At 48.1% G+C, this 12,057-nt stretch overlaps 5 protein-coding genes and 1 non-coding gene across 6 annotated transcripts; 2 read left to right on the forward strand and 4 right to left on the reverse strand.

Annotated features, from left to right (window-relative positions):
- Window positions 1-120: 120 nt before the first annotated feature.
- On the reverse strand, window positions 121-2,522 carry sit1 (putative siderochrome-iron transporter Sit1; the record flags this gene model as incomplete). The annotated part of the gene is made up of 12 exons (XM_025528177.1): window positions 121-587; window positions 635-694; window positions 747-934; window positions 986-1,079; window positions 1,126-1,183; window positions 1,235-1,560; window positions 1,607-1,700; window positions 1,757-1,861; window positions 1,929-1,993; window positions 2,043-2,118; window positions 2,171-2,254; window positions 2,307-2,522. 12 exons carry the CDS (start codon window positions 2,520-2,522, stop codon window positions 226-228), a joined length of 1,728 nt encoding a protein of 575 aa, XP_025393491.1. The 3' UTR covers window positions 121-225.
- A 1,113-nt stretch (window positions 2,523-3,635) lies between these two features.
- Window positions 3,636-3,706, reverse strand: BO83DRAFT_t13. The gene has a single exon. It is a non-coding gene; the product is annotated as a tRNA-Gly (tRNA).
- Window positions 3,707-4,766: 1,060 nt separating this feature from the next.
- On the forward strand, window positions 4,767-6,167 carry BO83DRAFT_413398 (pyridoxal phosphate-dependent decarboxylase family protein; the record flags this gene model as incomplete). The annotated part of the gene is made up of 1 exon (XM_025534483.1): window positions 4,767-6,167. One exon carries the CDS (start codon window positions 4,767-4,769, stop codon window positions 6,165-6,167), a length of 1,401 nt encoding a protein of 466 aa, XP_025393492.1.
- A 361-nt stretch (window positions 6,168-6,528) lies between these two features.
- BO83DRAFT_351877 (RTA1 domain-containing protein) lies at window positions 6,529-7,511 on the reverse strand (the record flags this gene model as incomplete). The annotated part of the gene is made up of 3 exons (XM_025528964.1): window positions 6,529-6,974; window positions 7,039-7,287; window positions 7,346-7,511. The coding sequence occupies 3 exons, from the start codon at window positions 7,509-7,511 to the stop codon at window positions 6,529-6,531; spliced, it is 861 nt and encodes a 286-aa protein (XP_025393493.1).
- Window positions 7,512-8,067: 556 nt separating this feature from the next.
- Window positions 8,068-9,301, forward strand: BO83DRAFT_10161 (Zn(II)2Cys6 transcription factor domain-containing protein). Its single transcript, XM_025525862.1, has one exon. It carries the CDS (start codon window positions 8,119-8,121, stop codon window positions 9,247-9,249), a length of 1,131 nt encoding a protein of 376 aa, XP_025393494.1. The 5' UTR covers window positions 8,068-8,118; the 3' UTR covers window positions 9,250-9,301.
- A 477-nt stretch (window positions 9,302-9,778) lies between these two features.
- On the reverse strand, window positions 9,779-11,743 carry BO83DRAFT_351881 (cytochrome P450). The gene is made up of 3 exons (XM_025528965.1): window positions 11,631-11,743; window positions 10,458-11,570; window positions 9,779-10,392 (listed from the first exon to the last, which is right to left on the reverse strand). Exons 1-3 carry the CDS (start codon window positions 11,676-11,678, stop codon window positions 10,060-10,062), a joined length of 1,494 nt encoding a protein of 497 aa, XP_025393495.1. The 5' UTR covers window positions 11,679-11,743; the 3' UTR covers window positions 9,779-10,059.
- Between the last annotated feature and the right edge of the window lie 314 nt (window positions 11,744-12,057).

A 12,057-nucleotide genomic window follows, 5' to 3' on the forward strand; every position in this document is an offset into this window, starting at 1 on the left:
AGCCAGTTCTAGTCGCAACAATCGTACGATACGTGTCTGATTCATCCAATTACTCTGTGGTCACATGTTATGAAAATATGGTGTGTTTCTGATTTCCATGGTTCAATAAGCAATTGAGGCAACAGGATATCATCAATAAGCACTATGCTTCTAAGCAATCACAGCTCCCTGCTACAAGTTCAAAGTAGCATCTATGACCCCGCACTAGTATGTTGTCATAGCCGATCAAGCTTCATCAGTATCCTCTTCCGCATGTGCAAAACTTTGCTCTTTCGTCAAAACCAAGTTGCGGGTGCAGAGAGAAAATGCAACCAGCGGCACGGTCAAGCAAATGCCGGTAATGCACAACAGCCTCTGCGTATGCTTGTAAGCAGCTACCACAGCATCACGCTCCGGAGTCCCAATTGGGTAAGTAGCACTGAATGTGAACGGATCCTTATATGCTTGAGCTGCCATTGTGGCGTTACTGAGTCTACTGTTTAGCTCTCCGGGAAGAACTTGGGTCCAGACGGCTCCAGAAATGCTTCCTCCGATTGCGGTGCCGATATTGTAACAGGCTAGAAATAATCCGGTGACAACGGCCAAGTCTTTCTGACGTCAGTAGTAGTCGAAGAGAAGATAATAGGGAACTCACGCTCATGCTTGGTGGCAGCTTGGATGCTGGCTTGCGCAGGATAGGGAAACAATCCTCCAGCTAAACATACTCGTCAGAAAATCAAACTCCCAATTGGTGTATCTGGACTTACCAATCCCCAAAAGAATCTGGGCGCCAATTATCCCCGAATGACTGGACGATGTGGGCCCTCCGCGGTAGTAGATCAGAATACCATAGGCCACCATGAACAACAATGTACCTCCAACGATGAATGGCTTGAGTCGCCTGGCCTTGTAGACTACAAGGCCTAGAATGGATCCAGTGAGAACACTGGCAAAGCTGTGAAGGATAAGTTTGACGTCTATGCAGAGCAGAGCTCCACCAGCTTACCTATAAAGGGACCTTATCCTCGTTGCGCTTGTAATACTCTCACCAAAGCTAACAATGAGAACGGTGTATAGATATTCATTTTGAAGAGCCCATGCTGCACCTCGTTAGACGGAGTACTGGAAGTATATGCTCCTGCTTACCGGTGTTCAACATGACAGCAATTCCCAAGGCACCCCAGACCGCTCTATCCTTTAGAAGCTATAGACCCGTTAGTATCAGAAACTCCCAGACCATATACTAGCTGCCTACCTTAAATGGGACCATAGGATGCTTGCAGGCTCTCTCCCAAATGACCCATGCGGGAATACAACACAGCCCCAAAACGAGAGGAACGATGATCCTTGCTTTCTTCCACTGAGAGTCCAGGCCGCCGGCTATCGTGAGAGGTACCAGAATCATGGCAAGAAAAGCGATCATCAGGATAATACCAATCACGTCCAGTTGCCAAAACAACTCAATCGCCAGTCGCCGAACACCCAACGTGCGAAAGGCGCCTGCGATATGATCCATTGTACCATCCTTCTTGGCTCTGTGGTACACAATGTAAAGTACCATGAGAAGAGGGAGCGTGCAGACTGAAACCTGTCAGATATTGACTGACTCGTGCGGGGATATACTCACTAGGATAGATTATCGCAAACATGCCGATTCCCCAGCGCCATGTAGTCACTTTCAGCACGGCCCCAGTTATGTTTCCACTAATCCAAGTGTTGATCTACCGGCATCAGCTGGGTTCAAATACTTCATTTGATTCCAATCTGTCCAACTTACTAAAAATGGAAGTGTTGGAATATATGAGAACAACAGACGGGAGCGAAGCGACGTGACATCTGCAACCAGAACCTCAACCAGCAGGATAATAGCCGTGTAACCAATCTATCATACACCACATTGTTAGTCAAAGCGTAGCAGTATCTGTTTAGCCAAGTAGGACTCAACTCACCTGGTAAAGCACAGCTCCCGCAGCAAACTGCTCAACCGTACTCGAAGACGCCTCAACAATGGTGCCTAATTTAGTGTTAGAACACCCCAACTCAGGATGAATTGCAATCAGTACCAAGGGTGTAGAAAAATATCGAGACCAAAATCAATTCCACTCTCCCAAAAACATCGGCGATCTTAGCTGCAGTCGGCTGTATAGTAGATTAGGTTAGTTGCTGAATTGGAGAAATAGGGGCCACAAACCTGCGCTGCTGCTGCAATGACGGCTCGAAGGATATCGACACTCGACAACACACTATGTGATTCATATGACGCTGTAGCGTATGGCTAGCGGACCATGAGCATTGATAGTTCGGTGAGCATGCTGGCGGAGGCCAACCTGATAAGTGCCACGCAATAGACTATCGAGGCCGTAAACATAGGCAATAAGGAAAACGCCACAGAATAGAAACACACGGTCGAGGATATGTAGGTGGGATGAAAGAGCCTCGATCCGCTGGACGCCTGGACTTCCAAGTCCTACGCCAGGACCTTGCGCGTCATGAGCCGAAGCGGGAGTCTCGGTGGCATGAGAGCTCTCCTTATTATTAGACATCATAGCCCTCGCCTGATTATTCTGTCAGGTATCCGGAGGGAGCTTTGCCAATGATAGCAGAGAAGTGGTGTGAAAGCGAGTGGGGGAATATGAGGGGATAAAAGAGTGTCGGACAGTGGTAGGAACGTCAGCGGCCATCATCCCAGCATCAGCTAACACCTATGTGACGGGAATAAAACCCCTCTTTCATCGATTCAGTAGACAACTTACTATCTATCTTATCTGATGAAAAGAGGTTGGAGTTTGGAAAGACCCCACTTCAATCTGATAAATATGCTGCATTGCTGTAGCTATTCACATTAACAGGAATCTCCTTATACACCTTTTCGAAACGCCGGTCGGAGAGCAAGATATGCTGTGTCCACCCTCTCGTTGGTGTTGCAGGTGTAGGATCAATACTATCATGATGAGCAGCTCTCGCCAACTTGACGCAAATCCAAGTGCTACTTTCGTCATGTGCAGATGCTCGAATTATATCACCACATGGCGCGCCACTTCTGGATGAGGCCATTTTACAGATATATGCGCCTGGCTCGCGTCATGCTGAGCAATTAAATAGTATAGCAATCAATATGACATACTCACTTCATGTATTCAGTGACCTTGTGCAAGTATCTTTTGTCCATGAAGATACCAAACCATTGAAAAGCCATCAAGTCACCCGGGCCACCCGACCGAGTGACATCGCTTCAATCACTCCTCGGAAACGACTACCGGTTCTCTCTAGGATTTCCAGTCTTGTGGTACACATGATGGCTTGCCGATCGCGTTTTCGGATAGACTCTTGTGCATGGCATGACAAGTGTCAAACGAGTCCCTTGTGTAAAGGGCGTGGAATGTTACACAGGCCAGTGTCTTAGTATGCTAGGCATCAATAACATTCAACAGGAGTCTATTGAGATGTTGAAGTGTGATGGTGTATCTCGCATTCGAGGACGAGACAGTACAGTTATCAATTGGGAAGTAACTCAAGAATGAAGAATATTGAATGCCCTATGATAAGAAACAATCACGGATAAGATAGAAGGGTGGGGGAAAAAAAGAATGGGTCCATTCGTCCAGTAAGCCGGGTACAGTAAGGTTGATAAAAGAAACCCAAAAAAGAAATCACAATGCATCATCCGTGAATCGAACACGGGCCTCATCGATGGCAACGATGAATTCTACCACTAGACCAATGATGCTACTTGATTGAAAAGAGTTTTCATATTTTGAAACATACCCTAACAGTTCATGTAGTAAGCAATCCTCCACGACGATCGTCATCCGCAACACACAGTATCATGGCACAACCTCGACCATCTGACCTGACGTGTACAATTCAGATTTTATTAGTTTCTACGGTACCTAGATCATCAGGCCACCCTACCAAGCTTACTTTGTGCGAGGGGTGTAGATACCTACTACTAACAGTAGGCTTTTTGTGATCATCATTTCCAGCATAAAGGTTGGTGATATATTTCATTGCAAGGGGTGGTTGCACAAGTATTACACAACCCATCATTTTCATCATCCAAGCTATGCAAATCAAAGCCCAGTTGGTAAAGTATTATGCGTGTTGCTAAATACAGGAATAATTATATGAGAACGGGATAAAAGAAAAAAAAAAAAAAAAAAAAAAAAAAAAAGCCTGCGACCCCCTAGACACAGTGAGGTGAGAAGGACAAGAAGGCGTCGTGGTACTCTCCAACCCGCAGAGCATATTCGAGCACCGTTCGACAGGCGCGTTTACAATCAGTGACCTGCTCGTGGTTAAATTAGCCTATTTATCCCTGATATTTCACATAATGACCTGAAAGCCTCTCGGTAACCTGTTGAAGCCTGACTCAAATGACCAAGTTATGCCAAGAGGAACCTTGATAGTCGGACATCTCGCCGAACCTTAACCAACTAACCTTGCTTTCCAGAGGCGACAGAGGTCAACACTATACTTTTGCCGGCACAGAAAACGCACAATATCCTGCAAATGATAGGCAGTTCCTAGCTGAAGGGTGGAATGTGCCAGTGGACACCCATGATTTTCACGATGCGGCTGCTCGCATTAGCGTTTCCTGCGTATCTAGTGGTGATGGGCCCCTGGTATCATGGTGCAGTATAAAACCAAGAAAAATTGTCTATTTCCCGCGAGTATTGGCGATAAAGGCCATCCAAGATTGCATAGCGCAGTTATTATATTGAAACCGGGCTACATTGATCCCTAGATCTTGCCACATCCAGTTTTAGTGGCCCTTCGCCATTTTCGCTATGGACGGAATCGTGAGAGAAGCACTCCAAGGGCTTTCAGGCATTGTCGGCGACAAATTTCTATCTGATCAAGCAACCTTGGTCAAACGTCCCACAAAAGAGCAGCTGGTCAAATTGTTGAAGTCGTCTCCGCCTGACCAAGGGAGGTCACTGGAAGATGTTGTGAAAGAGTTCGAAGATATTCTCTCCTATCGATTCAACGTCAATCACCCAAGATTCTACGCCTTTGTACCCTCGGCAGCCTCTCCTCTATCATGGCTGGGGGATGTCATTTCGACCGCCTTCAACAATTACGCAGGGAGTTCGGAGTCGGGTTCCGGGATTTGCGCGGTAGAAGAATCCATCATTCGCTGGGTAGCCGAAAAGTTTGGACTGCCTCCATCAGCAGGGGGACAGTTTGTGTCTGGTGCCTCCCTTGCTTGCCTTACTGCATTGACTGTTGCACGGGACCAGCTTGTGGAAGATCACATGCGCACAAAAGCAACAGCATATGTGACAGAGGAGACACACTTCTGTATAGCAAAAGCGCTCCGTATAACGGGCCTTTTAAAGCATCAGATAAGGTCGGTGCCCTGTAATGCCGGATTTCAAATGGATCCGGAGAGTCTTCGACGGGCTATTACCCAGGACATCGAAAACGGTTCAAAGCCGTATGTGGTAATCACAACCTGCGGCTCGACCAGTACTGGGAGTATTGATCCCCTTGATGCGATTGCAGACATAGCCGCAGAGCACGGAATGTGGATGCACGTCGACGCTGCGTATGGAGGATCAGTCGCTTTCTGCGAATCGCGCAGGAACCTTCTGCAAGGTATCGGCCGCGCTGACAGCATTGCTTGGGATCCTCACAAGTGGTTTTTCCAAACCTACGGCTGTAGTGTTGTCCTTTTCAAGGACAAGTCCCATCCAAGGGAGAGTTTCGCCACAACCGCGCACTTCTTACGTGATGTCGAAGACGGCTATGTTGAAAATCCCTTCAACTTCGGGATCGAATTGACACGACCAGCTCGTCACATGAGGCTTTGGTTCTCCCTGCAAATTCTCGGGACGGATATGATTGACCGGATGACTCTGCGTGGATTCGAACTTTCGGATCTCGTTCAGACTGAGCTGAGTAAGCTCAGCGAGTGGGAAATCGTCACACCTAGTAACATGGCTGTTATCAACTTCCGTTTCAATCCGCCTGGAAAGAGTGCAGAGGCCATCGATGAGATTAACAGCCTTGTATCCCAAAGAATGGCGGCTCAGAACATCGCAGTCGTGCTCACCACCCGCATTCGCGGGGTTGTCTGCCTTCGTATGTGTACAATCAACCCACAGACTACAGATGACGACATTCGCGATATAATCGACGCTCTGGATCGGAATGCACGACTGGTTAGCAAAGGGATCATAGATTGAAATAAAGCATGCTGGGAAATATAAGCATAATACTTACTGCTTTAACCAGAGTCGTTTCATTTTCCCAGGCGGGAATGGCGTAACACAAGTGTAAGTGAAGGGGGTGGTTGTCGCATTTGACATCTAGTGCTTTAAGGTTGTTCTGATCAGCTGACTCTTAAGTGAAACACATGTAGCCGAGTTTGTTTGATATGACAGCATGCATTATATGCAGCAGCACTGAATGAATACAATTCTTGCTGCAGCGTTGTGGACCAACACAAACCTGTCACTACACGAAATCTGGTTAGGATGAGACCGTAATCACCTTGAGCAGCAAAATATGTGAATAGCGGAAAACAAGTGTATAATAAAGGTAGTATCAGCTGATGGGTATCGCGTTCCCGTTCAGCCTTTCAAAGCGAAACCCTTTGCTAACTAGTCCGCCTGACTTCAACCAAGCATTAAGCTCGCTCGGGTGGACGACATGGAATATCAGCATGACCGCAAACATAAGCAAAGCGTCAAATACATAAAGATACGCCTCATGAGAAAGCAAATATCCTCCGAACCCTTCGATATACTCGATGAGACGGTAAATCGACCGCACAAGGATGAGCACGCTAGCTGAGTACAACACCCAGATAAGCTTCTTCCAGTTTATCTCAAGGGAGTACGGCGTCGGACTTTGTAGCATGCGACGGTGGAAAATTGCGGTGGTGATGATGAAAAAACCGAAGAAAACAATCTGGACCACGAGACCGACAACAATGATATGCGAGCCGTTTTGAGCACCGCTTTGAGAGTGAGTACCCATGAGACCAGCTCCTGTAGGTAGAAGGATTGAAACTTTAGCAGGTGTTTGTGGCATCCCCAACTAAAATGATCCTACCTCCGGCTTGAAGAAGAAATGATAGAACGTCACCGGCGACGAAGATCTTGGTTAACCATTTCACTCGAATGAGACTGAGATTCTGAGCATGGAGAACAACGATCAACCTCCCCAATTCCATATATATGCTAGCCGCAAAGAGAGCAGGCGCAACCAGAGGTAGCAGTGAGTTGATCAGAAAAGGGCCCAGTGTCCAATTGGGTGATTGGTTGCAAGAGACGGCACGGGCGCAGTAGCCTACAAACTCAACTGCAGTGAATCACGTTAGAATTTCTCAGTATCCTTGTATGCAGTTCATCTTGCTTACAGTATCCCCCAATGAGAAACGGTATGAAGAACCATGTTTTCGTCCGGATGAGCTGGAACGTGTGCAAGAGCGTGGTTAGCACGAAACAGATGATGAATATCACCGCCGCTGCTAGAGACGGGTAATAATAGTAGTATTCAAAGCCGGAACGAATTACAAGCCCCATTTGGATCGGCTTGAGTCCCCTCTCCCTGGACTGCTTCACACGTTTCCTTTTGACAAAAATATGCAGTTCAGCGCGGAGAAGTCTGGGGCACGGGCAGGCCAGCTTTAAAAGGCATCATTTCGGCATGATGTGGACATAATCATCCATTCGAAAACTATGCCCTTTTCAGAAAGAGAAACGTTATCCAAGAGATAGCAAAGGCCCTCAAGTCCCACTGGACGCGTCCCCGATCTGAGCATAGTTTCTGCAGGCTATACGCTTAGTCATTGAAGTTCGGTTGAGATCGAATCCTTATTAGCCAGCGACTTGGATATATCGATGATCGTTGCTGCGCTTCCGTGGTTATGCAGACCGTTCATCTCACAGCCAGGGAAACAAGAATAGATGGGTGGAACTAAAGGCAGTTGCTGATTAGCTGCGAAGGATTGGTTCCGATGCCGCTTCGAAAACCATTCCCAAAAAAGGATAGTTTACGGCTTGAGTTGATACCTTAGGCCGAAATGCCGAGACGCTGGGAATTACCCAGAATTCGCTTCACACAGCTGCACCGTATCGGCACAGAGCGACGGTTGCTATCTGCATGGTCTAGGGAGATTAGGTAAATGGCATGCCATCTCGACGGTCTCATACCAAATCCCATCACGGCTGTGCCCAGTGCAAACACCGTCGGATAAAATGCGACGAGTTTCGACCTATTTGCAGCTCGTGCCATAAGAAGCACATCAGATGCTCATTCGAGGGCGAATTCACCCCCCAAACATTGCATCACGACTTTGCTGCCCCTAGGACCCGTGTCGATCTCATTCCGAGAAACGACAGCTTCCAGCTCCCACTGCTGGATTTGGAGCTCCTGAATCACTGGCACGTGGCGACCGTGCGGACATTGGTGCACGACAAATCCACAGAGAAGGTTCTGCGGGAATTTGTCCCACAGGAGGCTCTATCGCATCCGTTCTTAATGCACAGTCTATTGGCTCTATCTGCACTTCACCTAAGTCACCATGGCCCTGTCGACAGAAGACACAAGTACACTGAGGCCGCCATGACACACAACAACCATTCGCTATCTTTGTGTAAGCCTCTTTTAAACAATGTGACTTCGGGAAACTGTCATGCTTTGTTCGCGTTTGCATGTTTCGTCGTCATGTTTTCGTTTGCTGCGCATGGACCAAAGGTCGACCCAGGAGCTCAGCATCTGTCAGCTGTTCTTGAGGTCTTCATGTTAATTCGGGGAGTGGCTTCAATAGTGGGACAGGCTCGCCCATGGATTGAAGCAGGCGGTATGAGAGATTTACTAAAACTCGGCGAGCAGCCGCGTGAAGAATCGAACACCGCGCATGCGCGGGAACTGTATGCTCGCATATCGGACATATATGACAATCTGAGACGACCTTCTCGGCCGGAATGCTACGATAGCGAGAGCCTAGTGATTGAAGAATCCGTTCAAAAGTTCCTTGATCTGCTGCAACAGGCAATCGGCGTAGCAAACCCAGCCCCTTCCATTATGATGAGATGGCCTGCCGTGATAAATGCGAAGTATTTGGATTTGTTACAGGCAAACCATCCCACAGCACTGGTGGTACTTGCTCATTATGGTGTTGCACTTGAGCTGATGGCTGAGAATTGGTGGTTGGATGGATGGGGTGCGTTTTTGGTGAATACCGCTTTGTATCGTTCGGGACCAGCTCCTGGGCCAGAGCTCGTATGGGCTTGGGAAGCTATAAAGCGGAAGTCATAACGCCCAGTCGTCCAGTCCATCTTCGTAGGAAGATTGGATCGAGGTATCTTCACGGTCACATGCTATGGAACCAGACTATCCTATCTTCTTGAAAACACCCGTTCGTCAGTCATCCGAGAGCCACTGTTGTTGGAGTTTCTCAGATAATTTCCTAACAGTCTGGCATACAACACGAAGCATGTATGCTGAAAGCCCTCTGCTGCATCTATATGTGCGAACTAGTATATCAGGCGTTAAGACCAAGAAGGGAGACAATGTTACTGGCGGCGTGGTCTTTCCTCCATTGGTATTCATGGAGTCGGTGGCTCAGTTTCACTCATTCATGACTCGAGGCTAGTTCGGGTTGAAGCTCAACATGGTCTCCAAATACGTCAACCATGTTCTAAAGGGCGTTTATAAATCAATCCCAGTCACCCGCTACTATACCGAATCCCCCTCCCCATTTCAAGAGTTTCAGGGGAGTTTAAGGTGCATGTGATTGGAAAGAAAAAAAGTAGTTAGGGTGTAGATTAGGCTTCTTCTATCAGGCAATTATTTATCGATTCTCAGAATTCAGGCTCTTCATGATCTGAAAATACCTCGGTGTGGTCTGAACTTGACTTCAGCGTGGTTCTAAAGCAGAATATTAGACCACGCTCACCATTTTTCAGACCATGATGAGCTGCGACCCGATGATGAGCTGCAAACAGAGTTACATAGTCTTCGTAAAAGCATGTTACACAACCAAGTCAAGTCCACCCTGCGATCCATGAACCCAACATGTCATTCCATTCAATTCCGCTCCTGCTAGCATCTTGTCTTGAGATAAAATCAACGCGCAACCAACTCCACCATAAGTGGCGACTTCATCCACACAGCATAAGTCTCCTGATCCTCCCACTCACCCAGAGCATCTCGTCCCTTCGGCAATACGAAATTGAAGTGATAAATCAGATATCCGATTACGAGTGACATCTCCAACCGTGCCAGATTCTGTCCAATACAGTCCCGCGGCCCCTGCAGGAATGGTTGTATCGCAGAGCGCCGATCGTTTGCGAAGCGACCCTCATCGGGGTTCAGCCAGCGCTCCAGATGGAAATTGGTAGGGTCGGAAAAGTTTCGGGGGGATAGGCCTGCAGCCCATGAGTTGTATGATACTTTGGTCTGTATAGTTGGGTGCATTAGCTTTTGTGTTCGAGGGGTTCTCAGAAGCGTTCATGGACACTTACACCCCCGGGGAAGAATTCTCCACAGACGGTATGTCCCCCACTGGGAATAAGTCTTGTAATTCCAAGCGGCACAGGCGCGGTTAGTCGGATACCCTCCTTGATGGCTGCATCCAAGATTGGTAATTTCGATAGCTTGTTCGCATCCAAATCCTTCTCGTCGGGGAAACTACTTCGGACCTCTTCTGTTACCCTGGCCAGGGCTTCGGGGTTCTTCAGTAAATGGAACAGGATCCCCGTGAGTGAGGACTGGAGTGTATGGCTTCCTGCGAAGATAAAGGTGCCCGCGTTAATTTCCATCTCGGGTTCTGTAAGCTCATTCTTCGACTTGAGAAGGTATGAGAAGAAATCCGGTCGGTCTACTGCTGTATGTAAACGCTTCTGGACCTTCTCATTAGTCATGGCCTGATGCCTTTCCACCATCAATTGGGCAGATTTCGGTAAGCTCTTAACTAGGTAGTTAAAGAGCCATGGATAGAAGCGAAAAGCCGCAATCTGCACTTTGCCTTTCACGGAATTAACCACCATCCCGACCCATTCGTGGTAACTATCATTGTCAAGGCAGCCGAAATCTTCCCCGAAGCTCAGTGAGCAGATGATATCAAATGTGCAGTAAGTGATCCATCGCTGAAGGTCAACTATTCTCCTCGATGGGTCGGAGCTGTTTGCCCGCGACTTTAGCTGAGCAATCATGTTCGAGACGTATGAAGTTACTAGTGGCTTTTGGGCGTTCAAGGCCTGTGGACTAAATGCGGGAGCATAGGCTTTCCGAATGCGCGAGTGGTCTTCATCTTCCACATCTAGAATGTCGCCGGGCTGCCCGGGTTGTGGAGGCTTTTGGCGGATTGGATCCTTGGGTAGCGTCTTATAATGTGGGTTGGTGGGCCGACGGCTGTAGATGTCTTTTATGCAGTCGGGATCCAAGAATGACAACTCATCCGGGGCTACGCGGACAGTATCGCCATATATGTCATGGAATCTTTTGATGTCGTGAGCCAGCCGACCCGACCGAAAGGCGAGCATATAAGGGAGTCGCGTTAGCGCCCAGAGTTGTGGGCCATTGTAGCGGGAGAGAGGATGGAAGTAGAGCCGTTTTATTGCTAGAAGAACGGGCAGCTGGAACGGGATTAGTTCATAATCATTAATAGGGAGTTGAAGGCCTAGGGAATATTGTACCAGCAGGACCGTTACGACGGTCGCGTAGACCGAGACGTTGAGCGCCATTGCTACGGATGCAGAGCTGGATGAATCATGATTGATGGGTGGGTGGGATCATTTAAATGCGGCTGATTGCTGCTAATCATCTGGCAATGTCCCCTCTGTTGGCGGGGCCTGGATTGGGGGCCCTTTTCAAATGTCAAGAATGGGGGACAAGGCAATGCGACTGGGCGGTGTGTTCCAGGCTTCCAGCATGCATGAACAGCCTGGTGCAGTGGGAAGGATTATCTGCACCTCAAATACTTATGTAGGACTAGTTGACTTTGGCATTTCAGATATGTGATCACTGATTGGGTGCTGAGAGTACTGACTTACTAGTGCTTATGCTTACGTCTTGGTGGTCCGCATCTCACATCTCACACCTGGGCGGGCCAGCAGTCCCACA

The sequence above is a fragment of the Aspergillus eucalypticola genome, assembly GCF_003184535.1.
Source record: "Aspergillus eucalypticola CBS 122712 chromosome Unknown BO83scaffold_1, whole genome shotgun sequence".
NCBI lineage: Eukaryota > Fungi > Ascomycota > Eurotiomycetes > Eurotiales > Aspergillaceae > Aspergillus > Aspergillus eucalypticola.